The sequence below is a fragment of the Prinia subflava genome, chromosome 5 (assembly GCF_021018805.1).
Source record: "Prinia subflava isolate CZ2003 ecotype Zambia chromosome 5, Cam_Psub_1.2, whole genome shotgun sequence".
Taxonomy (NCBI): domain Eukaryota; kingdom Metazoa; phylum Chordata; class Aves; order Passeriformes; family Cisticolidae; genus Prinia; species Prinia subflava.
Window position 1 is genome coordinate 20,137,556 of NC_086251.1, and position 22,076 is coordinate 20,159,631.

The following is a 22,076-nucleotide window of genomic DNA, read 5'->3' on the forward strand; positions in this document are numbered from 1 at the left end:
GTATGAAAAGAAACATCTGTCCTGAGGGGCTAAATTCACAGAAGCAACTGGACCTGAATGTAAGCATTTGGAAATAGTTTTCTGTTCTCTGAGGAATCAAATCTTGTTATACCCTACCAGTCACTTGACAGTGCTTATTTGCAGTCTTTTAAGATGACAGAGGAAGATCAAATAAAGTTTATTCAGGTCTGCTAATATTGCTGGCTTTTCTTTAATGTGTTTTGCTGGTGCTCAAATATTGGCAGGTATTGAAGGTATGTCATTTGGATGCCATCTTGCTGTAAATTCCAGTTACTGACTTGCTGTAGTCTCTCTCCATTTGTTTTCATAACATGTTGCAGATTTCAGTAGTGTTAAAACAGATTTCTGATGTTCTTAAATCAAACCTGGTGTGGATTTACACCTGGCAAGGGTTTAAGCAGAAAATAAAAATGGGTATGGAGTACAATGTGTGCATGGTGTGACAGGAAAGCATCATCAGTAACCCTTCAGCCTCACAGCCACTTACCAGCCTGATCAAAATAATTCTCTTCACATGTGAAAAGCTGTAAGCAGCAATGCACTGAAAGTATCCTGTGAAGATCCCATGATTCCCATGAAAGATATGCCAGAGGTTTGGCAGTGAAGAGTTCATGCTTCATCCTTGGTGATAGATCCTTTTTGCCATGAGGCTGACATTACTGGCATTGCTCACGAGGGCAGTGAAGACATAAGTGTCCTGTATTTCTTCCTCAAGAACTCCTTGGCCAGGCTGATTGTGTGCTCTTGCTGATGATACTTTCTGATTCAGAGCTGTGTGATCAGTAATAATCTGTTCTGTAGTGTGCACAATTCTCTGGAGTGCCTTCAGGTAAGGGTGATTTTGTGAAGGATATCCTTGACTTGCTTTCTTAATACAGTGTGAAGTGCTTGCTCAGTATGACTTGTCCTTTCATTTATTTTTCCCTGATTCTTTTTCGGGGAATATTAAATATTTAGATGCCAACATTTTTGGAAGTGACTGCTAAAACAGATTGATTTTCCCTATTCAGTCCCCTTCAGAGTGAAACATGAGTCCGTTTTTTTATATTCAGCCCAGATGGTATGCTGCTTAAAGTGAGCAATGTGTTGCAGTGAAAATGGACTACTTTCCCCTTCTTTCCTTCCTCCTTTACTTAACTGAACACATCCATGTAGCTCCTATTTGGGTTGAATTCAAAATTAATCAAAGAGGCTGCAGGGTAAATATGTCAGCTATTGGAATGCCAGCTCTGCCAGATTGAAGGAGTTTCTGCCCCTGCCAACAGGCAGTGCAGCAAGTTGGCTACACAAAACCTGACATCTTTATAGACTTTGTTAGAAAAATGGACATGGTGATGTGGTTTGGTCCTTTCTGTGTCTGTTCTGAGTGTGCCTGTGACACTGCTCCTCCTTGTGCGTGCGCAGTCCTGCGCTGGGCTGTGTGCTGAGTGGGCAGGAAGATCGCATTCCAGAGGGCTGGGAGCTGAGGACTGCACTGAGGATTTCTTTGAGGGTTTTTTAAATCCATTAGGGGAGACTTGCAAAGTGTGAGGGAAGCAGAAGGAGTAATACCATTTAAAACAGTTCCACATGTGCCATTGTTCTGACAATTTTTTATCCACCAATGGATTTTTTGGGCATGGAGTAATGCATGAAACAAGTTTCTAGATGCATTGGCTGTGACTCTTAAATTGCTCTGTGTAAGATGGAACTCTCCTAGGAGCTGATGAAGGTCGTGTTTTAAGAGAAGTATTGGTTGCTTTGAAACGATTGAGTCAGAGTTCCCATGTTCCTATTCCACAGCAAAGCTTGGGTAGGGCTGTCTGCAAGTATCTTGATCTGCCTACTATATTTTGTTTGTTTGGTGAAAGGGTTAGTAATAAATACATCCTTGCTTTAAAAGAATATTGAGGATAAAGTTATTATATGACAAAGGAAATCCTGTAAACAACTTACTGGGTGAAAAACGTGATACTTGTTCCTGGAATGTTGCTTCAGTCTAGTAGGGTAGAAGTATGGCATTTATTTAAAGGAGTTATTAAAAGGAACAGGGATTTGATAATGCTTTTTTAGGGAAGTTGTTTTTTGTTTGTGCTTTTTGAAACTCTAAAAATTTCTAAAATTAGTTAGCTTGGTCTAAAATTTTTCATTAAAGGAGTGTGGAAGTCATGGCTGAAACTTTTCAGCAAGATAATAGCAGTAGATCTGACAGGAGCTGACCTTTGGTTATTCTGCACAGGAAGTGTTACAGTGCTTGAGATGTTTTCTCTCAGGATGCTTCGAGGAGCAAAGGCAGTTCTGTAGCTGGGGCAGGTGGCTGTGAGACCTGCTGTTGGTTCTTAGCTAGCAACTTGCCCAAGTCAAGAAGTCTCACTTAAATATTCGAGTGAATTAAATGTTCATGCGCTTTTCATTTTAAATAGGTGCTGCTTCCATGTGGAAGGGGAGCAGGTTGGATGAGAGATATATGAGGTCAGATAAGAAGGTAGTGCAGAGCAATGGAGAGAGATGCCATCAGATTGTCACCTTTTTGATGTTGCTGCCTAAATGCACTGCCTTAGTTGCTTAGGTTCTAAGAGAGCAAAAGCCTTGGTAATTTCTAGTTCTCTTGCCAAGCTTCAATAAGCTCTGTTTTATATCAGAGATTTATTCTTAGCCAGGACATTTCAGTTTTGTAATAACTGAGAACTTGTAAATTCTAATGAAAGTTATGAAAATTATCAGGAAAGTCACCCAGTAGTGCCATACTGACGTGAAACTGCTTTTGGGAAAGACTGTGGAGAAGGGGGTTAGATTCTACTGTTTAATCTCCTACGTGCCTCATAACTAGCTTGAGTGCATTGACTGAACTTCTACATTGCAAAGAATACTGAGGTATCTCTTTCCTATCTTGATCTGACAATGGCATCCTGTAATTTTGTATTACTGTGGTAGTTGCAGGCAGAGATGGTGTTCGTGCACTGGGAGTGGTTTTCCAGTAGGAGATTGTGTAAATGCTGACAGCTTCACCCTGCAGCTATTTGAGAGTGGCGATTTTCATTTGGTCATTACTTAGCAGGTACATGTCAGTGATACAAAGACTGAGCTGAATGTGTTTGGTTACTGTTGTAAGGGGAAAAAATGCCGTAAGCAGCAGCACAGCCCTCACTGGCTGAACACAGAAGTGCAGAACTCAGTTACCAGTGATGCTGTAAGGTTGCACCAGCCTGGGGCTGCTGATTGACAGCACGGTATCTGTTCAGTGTTTCAGGACAGCAGTAGCCAAGGACAAACTGTTGCCATTGCTGGTTTAAAGTCGGGGACTCAGGCATGAGGTGAAGTTGGGTGTAGCTTTTCCCCAGGAGCTGCTGGGAGCAGTGAGGGCCCTGCCTGACTGGGCTGGAGCTGAGCCTGTTCCAGTGTGCTGCAGGCTGTAACAGTGGAGAGAGCAAACCTGCTGTTTCTCCATGGGAAGAACAGTGATCCAGAGAATGAGGTTTGAATGACACTGCTAAAAGATTGCCAGCTGCATGCCTGGGTATGCTTTTTGGTGGCTGTCACTTTCTTTAAGGTGCTGCATACAGCAGGAGAGTTACAGGTGGCTCTGGAGACCTTATTTCTGCCTTTTTTTTTTGAACTACATTGTCTTTTAACAGCTCAGCGCAAATTTCCATTAAGGCATCTGCTCTGTGCTGGCAGATTCTTGAAACATCCCCAGGAAAGTCAGCCATTTGCAGGAAATAACATTTGAAAGGAAATACATTGTTTGAGACAGACATAGCCTAAAGAGACTACCTCCCTGAGGCATTCCTCTCGTGTCATTTGAAATGGTGATGTGAAAGTTAGCAGTTTAGTCTGTATCATGGATGGAGCATTTTGAGACATGGTGAGAGAGGAAGGGAACAAGCTACATTTGGCTGATTCAGATTTTTCTGAAAAGCCTTGTGCACTAATCATCCTATAAAACTTACTGTTTTGGTAGATGTGTTCTCCAAAGATGCCTGTACAAAGCAAATTTGTCCCTGGGACTTCAGGAATGAGCTGGGAAAAAGGTCTTACCTGAAACTTCTTAACCTGGCAGTTATCTGCTCTGTGCCCTGTGCAGCACTGAAGAGTGAAACACTCTCCATGTCGTGTTCGTAATAGTTTTCCTTGCCCTTGGTATTCAGGCCTTCCTGGGAGAGGAAGGAGTTGGACTCCAAGAGCAACAGGAAGCAAGATAGCATAGGGATGGGCAGTGGAAGGAAGCAGTTACAGCTCTGCCATTCCCCCAGAGTTCCAAAAATAATGTGCCTATCCTCAAAATAGATAAATGATAGCTAAATTGTTAAGCTTTAGGTAAATGGTTAAGCTTTGTATCAGCTTAGTTTGTTCTTCCTGATTCTGAACCATGAAGGTATGCAGGTTGGCAGGGTGCACACATTTTTGTGACACCTCCATCCTTAACTGGGAAGGTTTTTTGCTTAATCAAGTGCATGTTGCCTGGAACTAGTCTGGAATATGACAGGAAGACAAGGGGAAGGATATTATTTTTCTCACTCTGCCTTGTCTTGCAGCTTCCCCCAGCTCTGTGACAGGTCATGCCATTTTGATACTTATTAAAGCCATTGAGTAGTGTCATTATCCTTCCTTCACTGAAGTTCGTGCTTCTGTGATATCTGCGTTCCAAAAGACAATGCACGAAGTGAGAAAAAGCAGATTAAAATGGCTGACTAGCACTATGTCTAACCTTGAAGGCAAAGCTCTAGGTTTCTTTCTTTCACTGTTCTCTTGATCTCCCATATCCTACTACTGTGCCCCCTCCACCTGGCAGACTCAGTGTGCCAGCTGCCCTACTAACCTGTGGACAGATGTGTGCCAGGGGGCTGTATTGACACCAAGAAGCTCAGTTCTAACTTTGATCAGCAGCACTATGTTTAAAACTGAATTGAAAACCTAATATGAATTAGTGTTACCTTGTGCATAGCCCTTGGCTAACAATAACAACAAAGTATTCTGCAAGCTAAGTACTGATCTGACAAAAGCATGGGAGGAGAGAGCTGAATTCATGTAGCCTTATCTGCTTTCTGTATAGACTGACCCTGTGAAGAGGAGAGATTTTCTTTTTAAACAAACATTGCTTTGACCTGAGTATACATAGAGGCTACATGTGTTTCTGGAAAGAAAATAGCAAGAGGAAATCTGCAAAATGGGGTGTGTAAGAATGGAGAACAGATAAAATAAGATTTTAAGAAAGTGCTACCGAGTACCAGCTCGGTATTGTATCAGCTTAGGATGCTGATACAATAATGACAAAATAACCAGGGTCAGGCTCCCTTTGTTTCATCTTCATTCAGCCACTGATAAACAGCGTGCTCAGTGACAGCTTTTGCTGCCTTTGTTAAATCCTCAATGAACTTACCTCTCTTTCATTTGCCGCAGACAGCCAACTGTTGCCTGGGAATAACTTCACGAATGAATGCAACATTCCTGGAAACTTCATGTGCAGTAATGGGCGCTGTATCCCGGGGGCCTGGCAGTGTGATGGGCTGCCGGACTGCTTTGATGACAGTGATGAGAAGGAATGCCGTAAGTGACCATTGCTGTGACCTTACCGTGCTTTTTATCACGGGGCTTGGCTAACTAGTGTTGCTGCTGTGTTCTGTGTTAAGAGAAGGAACAAAGCTGCTGCCACTTTCCTCATTTAGATCTTGTTGGAAAAACCATGCAGGCAGGCTTTAATGTCTTTAATGTTCTTCAGTGTCCAGTTTTAATACAGGGAGTGGGGAGGTACCTGAAAAGACAGATAAATTGAGATGGACTTACTTGTGATTCTTCCATGGTCTTTAGGGATCCTGCATGTACTGCTTCAGCTCACTGGTGTAATGCTATAAGTTGATCTTCACTAGCATCAAACCTAGTTCCTTCCATTTCAAAATTGTTGACTCTGTCCTGTGATTTTTGTTCTCTCCAATCAAAATGAAGTTCTTAACTCTATGAACTTCAACAATGACTTCCTTAAAAATATGCTAAATTAATTTGCTAGTGGTGTTTTTAAGTTTTAATCCTTCCTAAAGAGCTTCTAGTTCTAGAGAGCTAAAAAAGTCTGATCTGGTTCTTGTCTGTGATTTCATCTTTTTCTTAGCATTAAGTAAGATTTAGTTAATGTTACTTGGCCATAACATGAAACTTTCTAGCCTACATGTGTTAACTAGACAGCAAAACTATGCTGTAGCAAAATGCTGTGATTTGAAATCAGTTGAGATTGAAAAAGTTGAGAGTGAAAAAAAATTCAAATTTCATGTGATTCTAGAGCAAGTGACAAATTTCTGAGACTGGTTACTGGTTTCTGTTACTGGTTTTCATGTAGAAAATGTGCTTTCTCTATGTGTGTACGTTACGGAGGTTTTCATTACACTTAAACTGAATTTATAAGAAGCTTACCTTTCCCAGGACATTCCCAAGACAGAATTAGCTTTGCTGATAGAGCAGAAGGGAAAAAGAACAGCTTCTTTCAAATTACCTGACTAGAAATACATGTGTTGTAAAATACCCTTGCTTTTTTAAACTTGATTCCTCTTCTTTAACCCCAGTAATCCATCCCTTTTAAATAATGGGGCTTTAATAACTGTGCTGTGTAAATCTCCATATATAGTTTTGCTTTAAGCCAGTGAGTTTTGCTCACTGTCTAAAGAATTAAAACTACCTGTATGAAGTATCTAATGCTTTGCAGTCTTTATAAGGCATTGGGCTTGTATTGCAACAATTGAAGACAGGTTAATTTAATTTTTTTCACACTTAAATGTTAATATTAAAGGATAGACCTGTTACAAGGATTGATCAGTGTCATGCATACTGTTTAAACACTAGCAGAAATAATATGGAAGCTTTGGCAAGAATAAAAATATCTGAAGTTCAGCCTGTACCTTTCAGTGAGGTGTTCCTGATGACAACAGCTGTGTGACTCAGGTTCCTCATTAGCTGGCTCCTGAATAGACTGCTGGCATGACTTTTTGTGTGCTGCATCTTCTTTTTAAAACAAGCTGAATGACAGTACTTCTTTGTATTTATAGGATACACACCAGGAGTTTTTGTGTCTCTAAGAATGTTGTCATTGTCTGCCTTGCATAAATTTTGTTTCATTTGATACAATTAGATGATGTTTATGAAGATTTTCTTAATTAAGGCTGGACTTGGTATTTACTCAGGAATCAGTAAAAAGTAAATATGCTTTGTGACTCTCTGTTCAAAAATTTTCTTACCAAAATCAGTTGGATCTGGTGAATTACAGACAGTAATAAACATAGTTACTGACAATAAAATATAAATAGCTGTAAAATGGCAGTTCATAAAAGCTGTTCTTGTCACCACAGACTCAAATAAACCTCAGTGATGTAGGCTATGCTGCAACTATGAATTTTAAGTTGCTGCAGAACTGTCCTTTCTGGGTTTTTTTTCAAATACTTTTATCCGGCTTGATTGGCTGACAGTTTCCTGGATGAGCATCCTTTTGATCCTACACAAATTGATGGAGATAATTAGACTGTTCTTTCCTCTTGCTGTACATCTAACTGCTATTGGATCACCCTCACAAATGTAAGATTAACATACAAAAGAGACTTGCAGGGAGAGCAATCGATGTGAATCCTATGCTGGCCTGCAGTTAACAGGTCAGATAAGCCAAAACAGAATGGAGATAGTGCTCATTTGAATCTCCACATTTGTAGTTTTTCCAACCAGTCTTATACATTATAAAGTAATCAGAAGTTGGATGGGCTAAAACTTACCTTGCAGTGAAATTAGAGTTCTTTGTTTTCTGCTGTGATTTTGCTTTGCAGTGGCTGAGCTGTTACTGGTGAACATAAAGCCATAGGAGTTGCATAAGAGCATGAGAGGGCTGAGTTACCAGTGTGTTAGTACTCACAGCTGTATGCTTTGTCTGTGATTCTTCATCAAGTAACTATTTCACATCAAAAGTGTTAAGCTTGCTTAAAAATGTCTGTGTGTGTGTAGGAGCTTGGTTACAGGATTCATTTGTTGTGAAGATGAGTATGGTGTGTTGTGGCATGACCATGAGGAAGTAGTCATGCACACATGTGTGGTTAGAGTGGAAAGTTTTTCTCTTCTGATTTCTCTTACGGTTGAACGTGGATGTCCAACAATATTTTCTCAATTCTGCTGCTGTAGCATCTCATCCCGTCTGTCCCCCTTTAAACAGGAAAACTTCAAACTCTGGGTCTGGTTCTCATTTTTTGTGGCCAGCAAGTGAAAAAGTGATGGTCTGGGTGTGAGGAGGAAATCAGATGCAAAGCAGAATTACCTGCATGTTGTCCATTCATGTCTTATTTCTTCCCTCTCTTCCTTTTGTCCCTTTTCTGTCTCCTCTTCTGCAGGACCATCTCTGTTAACCATCTCTCTTTGCTTTATGGCCTTTCCTTCATCTCCCACACTTGCCAGAACCCACGTACCCACATACCATCTGTCATCTTCTGTGGTTCCTCTGTGCCCTTACCTGTCACCATAACACATCCCATGCCAGCTGTCTTTGTGCTGTTTAGTGCACAGAATACTTCTCAGGCTCTTGCCTTCTCTAATGGTGATGTGATGACTGAAAAATATTACCTGGTTTTATCTGGGGAGGAGAGTTGAGGAAAGGCATGGAAGGGAGGGAATAAACTGAGACAGTGACTTCTCATCGTTGTACATAAGAACTACTTCGTGAACAGCAACCTTGCTTTGTTTTTTCCTCCAAGCAACTAATTGAGCTTGAAAAGGATTAATTTACCGTATCAGTGTGAAAGTTTTGTAAGTACTTCCAGTTCTCTGTAGTTTGAGTAAACTGCTATTATCAGTGTATCTCCCAGTGGAGAGCTGTTCTGTAGTTCATCCCCGTCTTCTGGTTTTCATCGGTTGGATTGCTCCTCAGCCTTTGTAGTCCAGTATCCGTCACACACACTTCTTTCAAGTGTTGCTGTTACTACTGCTTTTCACCTGTGTAGGTGCTCTGTAAAGGAAGCTGAAGCTCTTCTTAACAAATGCAGAATCTTTACCAACAGGGCTTTCCTGTGAAGCTTGGAGGGGTTGATTGCGTAGATCCTAAATCCTCCTCTGGTTGCATACCAGGCATTACAGATACCTGGGGTTAGTGCTTGTTGTGGTCAGGTTGGGAGCTGCATGCTGTCAGCACTCAGTTCTTTCTGTTATCAGATATGGAAGATACAGAATTTTCCAAAATAGAGAGCCTGAATGGAAGGAGTCTAGCAATGTGTGCTTGCATGTTTCAAAATATTTTGAGGTAAATGGATTATCTCTAGTGCTGACTTTTATACCTACCTGCTGACCTATTCCTTTGGAGCCAAGACCTGTGTCTCACTCTTGGAAGGATTCTCATCTTGAGATTTAAGAGTGCACTAATATACTTAGTTAAGCTCATAATTTACTCTGTCATCTCTGTTTCCTCTTTCCTTTGCTCTTTATACATCTTTGTATTAGATTATTACAGAGAGAACATTGTGAACACAGAATGGCTTTTGTCACTAATGAGCAGCAGCTAGTGGGGCGATGGCATGTGCTGCCTTTGTCAGCTAACGAGCAGCAGATGGTAGGGATTCAGAGCATGGCACATCATCCACGCTAAGTGCCTGGCATGACAGCAGCCAGAATTAGAGACATACCAAATACCCAGGAGTCTAGATTTTCCTTTGTTGCTCTTCTGAGAAATGCCAAATTTGTATGTTCAACTATGTGCTCAGCAAATAGTGAATCAGTGACTATCTGTGTTAATCCAAGGGCTAAAGAGTGCTGGCTGTGGGCTAGAAAAAACTGTGCAGGGACAGCTTTGGGGCAGTGTGTTCTCACATTTGAAATCTTCATCTCACTTGTTTTTGTTTCCGGTTGGCACTGTTCCTCATTCAACACAAACATAAAGGTAATTCAGGTTTCTGAGTCAAGCTTAAAACTGTGACTGTTTCGTATAGATGTCTGAACAGTGGGGCATCATCCATGCTTGTAAGGATGTGCTGCCAACATTCCTGGGCTGGCTAGCAAGAGCTGGTCTGTAGGAACATCCGGAACTGTGTTAATAAAAAGCTCATTTCATCACCAGCAATCCATCGTCATCAAACCTTGCTCTGATCGTCCTTCAGACAGAGCAAGTCTCCTCCATGGGGGAGAATGTCTTTATTAAATGAAGTGCTGCATGAAAATGGTCCATTATGATTAGGATTCCCCAGACAGGTATTGAAGCCACCTGCCAAGCAGGCTTCCACTAAAGGTCAGTTCTCTCTTTACCAGATATACAAGTGCTTGCAGGGAGCCCAGTGCAATCAGCACTGAAGGTTTTGTGATACCTGCAGTCCTAGGTTGCACTCAGCATGGTGTGGTGAGGCAAGCTTTTCTGCAGTGTCACAGCAGCAGGCTAACTCTCAAGGTCCTGAACACTGCGAGTGGTATTCGGGCAATCTGAGGAATCAGTTTAATCCAAGTGTCCAGAAGATCCAGTAAGACCATTTCTCTTTCTGTGTCGGGGAATTGAAGCCCTTGGCACCCCTGCGGAAGGCAGGGTCCTGGTGACCAACACCACAGGAACTCCTACACCTGGTAGGCTGCATGACATAGTGCAAGGATGAAGGGAGGTGGGAATGTGTTCTTGTTACTCACGCTTCTGTTGCTGGTTTTGCCAGCATTTTTAACTGTCTTTGTCAGGTAAGTAGAATAACATTTGAGATAGTCCTGTAATTACTTGTTCATTGCTGATGTGTTAGCATATTAATCTTTGATTTCATCTTCTCGTCTCTTAACTATGTTCTTGCTTTTACCCTGTAGAGTTGGAACTTTGTGTTTATGTATAAAAAACATGACCTAGTCTGTCACATTCTGTTCTGTGTCTGTATTTTCTATGTTGAGTATGTTTGCATGTCCATTTACTCTACCTAAATGCAGACAGGGTTTTGTATAAATGCTTTATGCTCTCAGAAGATTTTAAAGATCTTGTGTCATTGGGGTGTGGAATGCTGGGGTTGGGACATGTGGCACAAGTAAGCCTGCATCATTCAAAGTGTTTGTATCTCTGCACTGGTAGGGACTTAAACGGCATTAGCAGTATATTGGAGTTTGAAAGTGCCGCCCACAGTAACCATCTTTAAGTTTGCTGTATGTTATTTTCGTTAATTTTTTCCATCTCCACGCTGAAGCTTTCTTACCAGACGAGTGTTCACTGCTCCCCCTGGTGTTCACTTGCAACAGGTGTTGATGGAGCTCCCCGCGCTGCGGAGCGGCGAGCCCGCGTTCCCGAGCATCACTTACACGCGGCCGTGCGGGAGAAAGAGCCTGTTCACGGCAATGCCAAGTGAAACCCACGCTCTGCAATTAGTAGCCCGGCTTTCCTAGATCATGTGAGGAATATTTTCCTTCTAAACCCTTTCATTTGGGAAATTGAAACTCTTGGAGAACAAAGGCAGATTAGCTAGGTTTTCTTCAGATGAATTTTGACTGACTTAATTGCATTCAATTTCTACAAAAGAGGTAGTTCTTTTAGAAACTGCATCTGAGGGCTGGCTGGAAGGTATTTAAAAAAGAAAAAAAATCCCACTGAAACCAAAGTCGTGTCTGAGGAAGTTGGTCTGTCATTGGAGAAGCTCTTGAGTGCAAGAACTCCTACACTTGCTGGCACAGGCTGCAGTAGGAATCACGATGGATTGAGTGGGGACTCCAACAGCTTCAAAGCCATGTCATATGCCTGGAAGCCTAAATTGAGGACTGTCAGACTGCCTTGTCCTGCCCTCTTTGATGTAGGGTATATTTCAGGAGGCAACCTTTAGATTTGCTGTTTGCTGCTTTAAAAAAAAACAAAGGTAAATCATGGAGTTAACCCTCAATCAAGAGCATGCTTTGAGTCTGCTCCACAAGAAGCTCACAGGTTGATATACTGTTATTATACACATAATGAAGGCACATTATGTGTGCATGCTTTTCCCTTTGTAAGTCCCAAAATTACAATAGAGGCAAAGGCAAAATTTAGTACTAAATGGTCATTACTAATAAATCATTCTGGTGACAGTCTGAATTTAGATGTGTGTCTTCACCTTGTGTTAAGGTTTGCTGTGAGAGCAGTTAAAATTGTGAATTCCACACTGCTAAGAATAAGTAACCAGCTCTAGTAGCCACTTTAAAAGACAGAGAAAAAAAGACTTGTAGAGGCAGTGAGTTCTGCAATCTTTATAATGTATTTAATAAGTGCTTATTATGATAGTACAGTTATTACAGCTGAAGACATTTTGCTTGGATTTATCCACTCGGCAGGGTCAGTCTAATGAATGGCTTTCATGTACAGGAACAAAGGGCACAAAGTAACTCTGGCTCCTATCCTTTTAAATACTAGGCTTTCAGTTTAACAACAGAGCTCAGTGCACTGAAGAATGAGATGTGGTGTTTTGTTAAAGAGAAATGTCTGCCCCATTCAGAAGGGATTGACTAAACCAGCTGAGATCTAGAAATACAGCAGTGGGCCAGGACTTGGGCAGTCAGTAAAGATTACTGACTTTGAATTAATATTCAGTAGATCCAGAAAATTATTCTTAAAGGATCAGTTAAAACCAGTGTAGCCTAAGAGTAATTATACCGAAGATGAGGGGCAGGGTGATATTTTGAAGGGATGCATTCAGATTCCCAGGATTAAGATCCAGCGTTGCATACCTGCAAAAAGTTTTTGGACTGCTCCATCATGTATAAAGGTGAAGGTATCTCAGCTGCTGCAGTCTGTAGCTGCTAGCCAGGTGCAGGTTTTAGCTTTGAGACATTGTCATTGTTGATAAGTTGTATTTTGTCTTGGTAGTGAACAGCTTATAGGCAGTGTGAGCTAAATAGCTGTGAATTGGTCTTGTATCAAAGCTCACTACATTTTGGAGAAGTTAACTGTTCATTAGTTGCTTATTTGCAAGTAAGTGATTTAGTGACCTGGCACTTAAAAAAACCTTAAGTAAACCCAAAAAATCCTGAAATGGGAACTCCAGCACTTTTTCACATCTGAGAATTTTGTTACGACCTTATGATTGTAACACAATTCAAAAGTATTAAAGCTGAACTTGTCTTTAGTTCATCAAATCTCTGTCTGCTACTTTGGGAAGTGTGGAGTGGCTGTGATAAGATTCAAAGTCCTACCAGAGGGTTAGGTGGCTGTGAACTTTGGTCGTTGTCTGTGTGTAGTTGTGGAGGTGATGACAAGCCTCTGCTGCAAATGGATGTGTCCGTAGACAGACAAATGGTTGATACCAACAGTGGAGCTGGCTGTCAAATACTGGTGGATTTGGAGTGCTCTCTGATCCCCTGTGAGCATGATGGATGGTGATACAGGCACAACGAAAAATAATAAATATATTAATATAAAAGCAGTATGTTAAAATAACTAGTATAATTACAGCAGATTGAATACTCCATAGCTCTGAGTAGTGCTAACATCTTTGTGAAAGGTGGGAGTGTGAGGCTTGTGGCAGATTTTTGAGGGTGTGATCTGGGAGTTTGACTTGTAAATAAGACTAACAGCTTACCTTTGTGGTGCCCTGCTTTACACTACATCTCCATCTAGTGCATTTTAAATGTTTACAAAAGAAACAAGAGGAGTCACAGATTCTCAGTATCACAGAATTATTGGAATTGGAAGGGGTTTCTGAAGGTCATAGTCAAGTCCCCCTGCTAGAGCAGGTTCACCTGGTGCCAGTTGCACAGGTTTATGTTCAGGTGACTTTTTAATATCTCCAGAGAAGGAGACTCTAAAACTTCAGAGCAGCACTAGCTCTGGACAGAGTACTCCCAGCACAGCCTCACCACAGCAAGGTAGATGGGCACAGCACAGCAATGGTAGATCCGGTCCTCAGGTACCTCTTGTGTTCTCCATGGTCTTTCAGAGAAGAGAGAGAATGGCTTGGCAATAGCATCTCTCAGCACATGTCGGTGCATCCCATTGGGGCCCATGGATTTGTGGGTGTCAGGTGTGCCTGATCTCTATCCTGTTCTTCCTCAGCCAAGGGAAAGTTAACTTTTATCCAGACTTTCTTTCTTGCGTCCATGGTTTAGGATTCCCAAGGGCTGGCCCTAGTACTAAGACTGAAGCAAAGAAGGCATTCAGTATCTCAGCCTTCTCTGTATTCTTTTTTACCAGGCCCCCACCTCGTTCCTAAATGGGTGGACCCAAATTTTCCCTGTTCTTCCTTTTGCTACTGATGTACTTGAAGAAACCCTTCATGGTGTCCTTGACATCTATTTCCATTTCATTCTAAATGGACCTTAGCTTTTTGTATCTCTTTCTCTGTCCACTCTGATAGTGTTCCTGTGTTCCTCTCAAGTGGCTTGTCCCTTTTCCACATTCCATAATATTGCTTTTTGTTTGAGATTTGCCAGAAGCTCCTTGCTTATTCATGCAAGTCTTCTGCCCACTTTGCTTGATTTCTTACTCATAGGGATGCACCTTCCCCCTTTGGTGCATCCCTATGAATAAGAAATCAAACAGTCTAGAGGTTGGAGGAAGCACTATTTAAGTATTAACAAGCTCTCTTGGACTCTCCTACCTTCTAGAGCCATAACTCATAGGATTCTCCTCCAGATTCTTTTGGCCTTGAAAATGCTGTAATTCCAGTTACTAACCAGCTTCCTTCATTCAAGATCTTGAATTTCACCATCTCATGGCTGCTGCAGTCAAGACTGCCCCCAGTCTTCACAACTGCAGCCAGTCCTTCCTTGTTTGTCAGTACAAGTCCAGCAGAACACCTCTCCTTGATGGCTCCTCCACCACCTTGTCAAAGTGATCATCAGTGCTCTGCAGGAACCTCCTGGGCTCCTGTGTGCCCACGAGTTGTTTTTCCAGCAGAGCTCAGGGTGGTGAAAGTTCCCAATGAGCACCAGAGCCTGTGACTGTGTCCTTCAGCTGACGGCAGAATTCTGCACAGACTTCCTCCTCCTGACAGGGTGGCCTGTAGCAAACACCCACAGCAGTGTCACCCACATTGTCCCTGAATTCTTACCTGTAAGCTCTTGTCTTGTTCCTCACCCAGCCCGAGGCAGAGCTCGGTACATCCCAGTTGCTCTCTCACATAAAGAGCAGTTCCACCACCTCCCCTTGCTGGCCTGTCTTCTCTAAAAAGGATGGAGCCATCCATGAGAGCACTCCAGTCATGTGAGCTATCCCACCATGTCTCTGTAACTGCAGTGAGAATGTGCACACTGATCTCTAATTCTGCTCATTTTTCCCCATGTTGTGTGTGTTGGTGTACAGGCATTTCAGAGAGGCAACTGTTCCTGCAGGTTTCCCTGGAGGAAGGGATGCAGGAAGATCCACCAAAGGCATAGAGACCCTTGGGGTTGTTTTCCTTCTGGATCTTATCTTGGTAGTCAGATAAAGAGCACTTCTTGTCGCTCTGGTTGGCCTGGCTTGTTCCCTGGCTGAATGTGATGTAGTTAGTGTTGGCACTTTGGACCTCACATCCTGAGTCCTTCAGTTTAAGGCCTGCTCACTGAGTTGAGCAATCTTTGCCAAATATCCCCTCGCCTCTTCTAGACAGGTGGATCCCTTACAGGACTATAAATAGGGATTGTTTTTTATATTGACAACTTTTGGTGGGGAGTGTGTTAATATATAGAAGGAAAAAATCCAACAGCAAGGCCTGAACTTAGGAAGAGAGAAGCATTCTACCAGAATTAGCATCCTGGAAGGATCATGGCAATGAAAAGCTGCCATCAAAGTAGATTTTGTGTATTAATGTTAATGGAATAAACATTGTCATGTGCTAGGATTCCAGGCTGTCAGATGGTGTGCAAACAACAATCGTAAAAAACTGTACAAAACCAATATTTACTTGTCTCATTCTGACTTATAACCCAGTAATAATTTGTGTAGAAATCTAATGAAATTAACACCTCTTTTTTTAGATAACTAGAATATGTAGCAGAAAGCTAGGAATTTCTCAATAAAGGTGGTTGCATGTATTATAGTAGTTGCACATATACACATGGAAGATGTCTGAACTTCTAGTCCAGTCTCAAAATCACTGAGTGCTTTTAAGTCTCCTTCTGTGTTTCTTGCTGCTTCCTATCATCTCCTGGTTGACCTGGAATATTTCTTGCAGGTAGGTAAAAAACACCAGAATTCTTAAGCAAAACTGGATATTAAACAATGCATGAAATGAGCATCAGCATTAATAGGGAAGATGCTGTAAGGCAGCTGCTGATCTTTTTGCCGCTTACTCAGATGGCTCTCAAACTTGGAATATCGAACTGGAATTAGCTCTTGTTTTTACTCATGATTAAGCAACCAAATACTTAGTAGTTATAATAAGATTTGTAATTAAGTGACCATGTGAAAGTTTAATTTGAAGCTCAATTACACATGAGTGAGGGCAAGCGCAATAGCTGCTTATGCTTGATAACTTTTTATGCAAGGAGATCAAGAGGGCTTGTGGTGCTAATTATTTAATCCTCTTGATGAGGATCAGTAAATAGCCCAGTTGGAGAGCTTGGAATTGGACAGGTTTAACAGTTGGATGGAATCAGTGGCACAACTGAAAGAAAAAGAACACGTAGGTAGTGTCCCAGAATGGAGTGAGGGACTGTAGCCCATCAGACACACATGTTCCTGAGGAGCACTGCAATTGAAGTGCCTTAACGGTGGTGTTCTGTCCTGCCTGTTTGCATCCTGAGGAACTTAACAACTCTGAAATTGTGCTTACTTTGTCCTTTAGTATGATGCTATTGTTAGGGTTGTTTTGTGAGCAGTAACTTCTAAAATCTTCTCTTAGTTAAAAACTGCTTTACTGAATGTCTGAGAACCAAGGTTTTTGTCTGTGCTCTCCTCTGACATCTCTGCTTTGTGATGATTTTGAAGGACTAAGACATAGACTCCTAGACCATGAAAGATTACTTTAGGGCCTTACTGTCTGGCAAGAATTAAAGGCCACTGACTCGTAGTAATTCAGCTCTGAAGTGCTTTCTTTTTTCACCCTTTTAGAAGGAAGCCATTTACTCTTCATGGTGGCAGATTCCATGAAGAGTAAATGACTTCCTTCTAAAAGGGCTTTTTTGTTTAAACATTGTCCTTTCTCTCTTACTGCTAGCTATAGTGTAGATATTACTCATATAAGTGATAGTTTACTATAGTGATAGTTTAGAATATTGGAGGCAACCTCTAATGCTTCTTACTGGGCTAATTTCACTACTTAAAAAAACATGAAATTGCTTCCTTTAAAATAAAGCACGTTTTAGGCTCATTTTCTCTGTGTTTGCATTAGCAGTTTAAGAAAACAACTCCTTCACCTGCCTTGTTAAACAGGGAGCATTTATCAAAAGAATCTGGTTTTACAATATTGTCTGATGTGGCTGTGGCATCCCTTACCCCTAAATCAACAACAGCAGAGGAGTTTAAAGTAGTTAATTATCAAAGTCAGGAAAATACTGATGGCTTTGCAGTAATGCAGCATCTGCACGCAGTGGTTTGTCTGGAGAGTTGTTCTTGTCGCAGGCAAGTAATCAAGTTTTGATTAGCTGAATAAATCATTAGCTGTTGTTGAGTTGAGATGTGTATCTGTGAAGCAGCATAAAGTTACTTTGCTTGATTGCTGCTTGGAGAGGTTCTAAGGCAATAATGTAGTTCAAAGTTCTGTGCAGTTTACTTCTATCTGTACCTGTTCACAAAATGTCAGCTGTTGTATCTGCTACATCTTGTTTCGTCACTTCAGACTACAAAAAAATTGAAAAACATTTTAAACCAGAAATGTTTGTGAAGTTGAAAGAAGGAAATAGGTTTATTTACTGGCCACATTGTGTGGGGTGCCCGCTGTGTGCTGTGTGCTCTCTTTGAGTGTTACATGCAGTAATTAGTGCCCAGTTCACTATATCTAGCTGTAAAATGCTTGAGGTGCAGATAAGCAGGCTCAACAGTAACAGTCATAGAATCATGGAATGGTTTGGGTTGGAAAGGATCTTAAAGATCATCCAGTTCCAGTCCTCCTGCCATGTGCAGGGGTACCTTTCACTAGACCAGATTGCTCAGAACACCATCCAACATGGCCTTGAACACTTCCAGGGATGAGGCATCTGTGGCTTCTCTGAGCAGCCTGTTCCAGTGCCTCACCTCCCTCATAGCAAAGAATTTATTCCTTGTAGCCAGTTTAAATCTACTACTCCCTTTCAGCACAATTCCTATCACCACGTGCATTTGTAAATAGTTCCTCTCCAGCTTTCTCGTAGATCCCCTTCAGCTACAGAAAGACCACAGTAAGGTCACCCCAGAGCCTTCTCTTCGTCAGGGTGAACAACCCTGACTTTCTCAGCCTGGTCTCATAGGAGAGGTGCTCCAACACTGTGATGCATTCTCTGGACCCCCTCTAACAGGTCAGTGTCCCTCCTGTGCTGAGCTGGATGCAGCACTCCAGGGGTCTCACAAGGACAGAGTAAAGAGTTAGAATGCCCTCCATTATCCTGCTGGCCACACTGCTTTGGTTGCAGCCCAGGATGCATTTGACTTTCTGAGCCGCAGGTGCACATTGATGGCTCATGGCCATTCTCATCCATGAGAATCCCTAAGTCCTTCTAGGGCTGCTCTCAGTCCATTCACCCTCCAGCCTGTCTTGACACCAGGATTTTCCTCTGCCCAGGTGCAGCACCTTGTACTTGGTCTTGTTAAACTTATAGTTAATATTTTTAATTATAGAATACATTTGATATATTGCTGCTCTATCTTTGGAAAGAAAAATCACCTGCCCATTGCAGATCAGTTGTAATCTTCTAATCAGGTTCCAAGTCACTGTAGCCATGAGCATCAAAATTGCTTTTATTCAAGAGCATTATGTATATACAGAATAAGGCTTTACACAGTGTATGCCAAATCTGATTTCTTTTCCTGTGCTATTGTAGAGCTATGCTGAGAAATAATAAAACGGATTACACTTTTTTAAAAATAGCACAGTTTTACACTTGGGATCCTAAAGATAGCAAAATGTTTTTCTGTTGCTGCTTTAGAGCTGTGCCTGCAAACTGTCACATCCTCAGTGGAGTGTACTACTGGTCCTGATGGGAAGTTAGTATTTTTTTTTGAGCTTTGAAAGAAGAGGGTGGGAGGATTAGGTTCTGTGTAGCATAAGGAGCGACTTCACGCACTCGCACATACAACTGCCAAAATAGTTTTTTTAAACTTAAGCAAAGCAACCTGCAGGGAACATTTGGTAAACTTGTACTGTGGCCAGCAGCTCTCAGCCACCATCTTCACCATTTGCTTCATGTTTGAACTTTAAGAGATGAAAAGAATATTTTAGTGAAGAGCAATTTCTTCCCATGGGTAATGGAGTCACAGGGGGGCTCCTCAAGTTCACGGTAGTTCCCTGACATCTCTTTATAAATACCATGGCAATTCCCTTTTGTGTAATGTAAATACAGATTCAGATTAATCTTCCAGTCCTGGGTCACTTCTGGCATGAGTAGGTAACAAATGAAGGGTGGAACTGGAGTGAATTGATACTTTCTGCCATAGGCTCACAAAGTGGTTGAATGGAAGTTTTTGGGGGTGTTTTTTGTACTTGCTATATTGAATCCAGGCAGGATCTGTATTTAAGTAGCCTTTCTTTAGCCACAGTTTTTTAAGTTGCACCGTGGTTTCTTGCTGTATTTCACCCCTTCCTGTCCAGTGTGTGGTCTCTCTTGTCTCTTCCCTTCTGGAAACACGGGTTTAGGGGGACTTGGTCTTTTCCTTTAGAAATAACCAACTTCCTCCTTCCCTTTCCTTTAGCTGGTTGTAATACCTTGGCTAAATAAGGTCAAATAATCCACATGTGCCTGTGTCCTTTTTCACTTCTCCTCTGTCATTTCCTGATATCCCTGTAATTCTTGATTACCCTGAGCCTGTTTCAACCAAGCGTAGCAGAGAAGAATATAGATTGCAAAGACAGTGCTGTCCTTGAAAGCTTATTGAGGCTGAAATCACCGAAATAGCCAAATAGATAGCTGCTGTTAGAGAAACATGAAGCTTCTCACATACAGATCTGCCTGGAAACTTGAAATCTGTGCAATAGAAGACATAATGATGAACGAAGGAGAAGAAAACTCTTTTTGTAACAATCATGTAATGGGAGTTGGAATTGCAGAGGAATGCTGGGATAGTGCAGCATGTGACTTGAATGTGCTATAGGCTGTCATGATCCTGATATCAGTATCTGTTACTTGTTAGGGTGCCAAAGACCTGAAGAAAACAATAGCCCTTCATGTTTAGGGTATTTCCAGAGATCCTGCAGAAGGTAGGTAGGTTTCTGCTCTGGAAGAAATGATTGTCCTTGCCATAGGAACTTCATGAGCAGTGACCAAAAAACACTCACTTGAAAACCTTGGGAAAACTATGCCAGGGGGTAGGAAGGATGCCAAATGGAAAATAAAGCTGAAATTCCTCAGTGGAGTTCTCCAGAGTCAGGGGACATGACTTGGACTAAGCGTTTACTGGTTTGTCATTTTTCCTGCATTTGTGTACAGCATATGAAAAATGCATTTTGTGTCTGGAACTGGAACTTGGAAAACTAAGTTCTGTTTGGGAGCAAGACTTGTGTCTAGTAAGGAGCTGAGTGACTAGTGAATCACCAAGGTGGTTAAAGTGCTCTTATATTCCTAGGGTCTCTAACATAAGTATAAATTTGAATTTGGATTGGTTTATTTATCATGTCTGTTGCAAATATAGAGAATTGCATTTGGGTTTTGTTTGTTATTTTTTCCTTCCCTCCAGTTAAAAAAAAACAACGTCAGTGGACTATAGGAAAGGGAAACTTAGAGATAATTTGAAAGTGTTTAGTTCCTTGTTTGTTTTTGGTCTGCGGTTACTAGTATGTGTTTTTTTATGAACAATTATTTTAAAACAGAATTTTCTTGTTCTCTGGCTTCTGTCTCTGAAGGAGGAGGAGAAGATGAAAAAATGTCTGGGAATAAAAATGTTTAACTAAACATTATATAACTATCTAAGTAATACTTACATTAGGTAATTGTCCTGAATGGTTTCTCCCTCTTTTTGGTGGAATATCTGTATGCTTTATACAGAAGAAAGAGTTCATTTTCCAGAAACTTGACTTTGTTCCTGGTCATTCCAGCATGGCTTTCTTCCAGGTGTGGCCAAACTTTAAATATTACTTATAACTTTACTGTGGTAGCCTGAGGGGATGTCCCAGATGTGCTTTATACCCCTTGTGGCCAGAGCAGACCAGGATGTTGTGACCTGTGCCTGTCATACCTGGAACGGGGCTCTTGCAGTGCTCACCGCCACTTCTGGCCGCACGTTCACTCTGCTTGGGAACGTGCAGCCACCTGACCTCTTCAGAGGGCCAGAAGCTCTGGTTTTGATGCTTCACAGTCTGAAATCTGTCAGGAAGAATAGGCTACAAGAGTGTGAGAATGATCCATGCTAGAAATGTTAGAAGTAAATAATTTTGAAGCCTTAATTTCCAAGATTTTCTGAGAGGCCAAAGAGCATCATCGAGTATGATCTGCTGGAAAGTTGATAGCCTCGGAATTGAGACCCCAAGTGACCAAAGTAAACCTGCTTGGAGAAATGGGATCCAGTAAATGTTAACTGAGGCAAAAGCACAGTTGCTTCCCTCTGTTATTATTTCTTCTCCTTCTTGAAACTCTTGGAATTTCTTCCTTTTGTCCCCTCTGGAACTGTGCTGGCTCAAAATACATCTCAAAAATAAGTTGTCTGGAAGCTTTTGGGGAATGTTCAATGTATAGTTTCTGAAAGATGTTAGCTTTTATAGACAGGAAAACAACAACAAAAGCACAACATATGAAACATTGGGCACCTCTTCACATACGTGTGCTGTTACCACTCTATTCCAGGAGCATCTTGGCTGGCTTGTTAGTGCATTAATACAGACTGCTTGCTTTGATGACACTGAATCTGTTGCTGAGGTTATTTTGCTGCCTTTGTTTAAACACTGGGAGTATGATGGTGCCTCACACCTTGTGGTTACTGAATTATTTAGCTGAGATCAGTCTGTTTCAGAACTCTAACAAAGAAGCTGCTCTTTGAAGAATTGCAGAGGCTCAAATGTCTCTGCTGATGGTTTTCTATTGCCAGAGGTGTGAAGCACAGCGGCTACTTCAGG

The 22,076-nt window shown here is 41.6% G+C and overlaps 1 protein-coding gene across 4 annotated transcripts in view; it reads left to right on the forward strand.

The window, feature by feature from the left end:
* The window catches only part of LDLRAD3 (low density lipoprotein receptor class A domain containing 3), a 106,541-nt gene that overhangs the window by 28,964 nt on the left and 55,501 nt on the right, over nt 1–22,076 (forward strand). For all 4 annotated transcript variants that reach the window (XM_063398323.1, XM_063398324.1, XM_063398325.1 and 1 more), the window contains exon 2: nt 5,401–5,547. In XM_063398323.1, the coding sequence (XP_063254393.1) occupies nt 5,401–5,547 (147 nt within the window). The remainder of the gene's footprint in view (nt 1–5,400; nt 5,548–22,076) is intronic.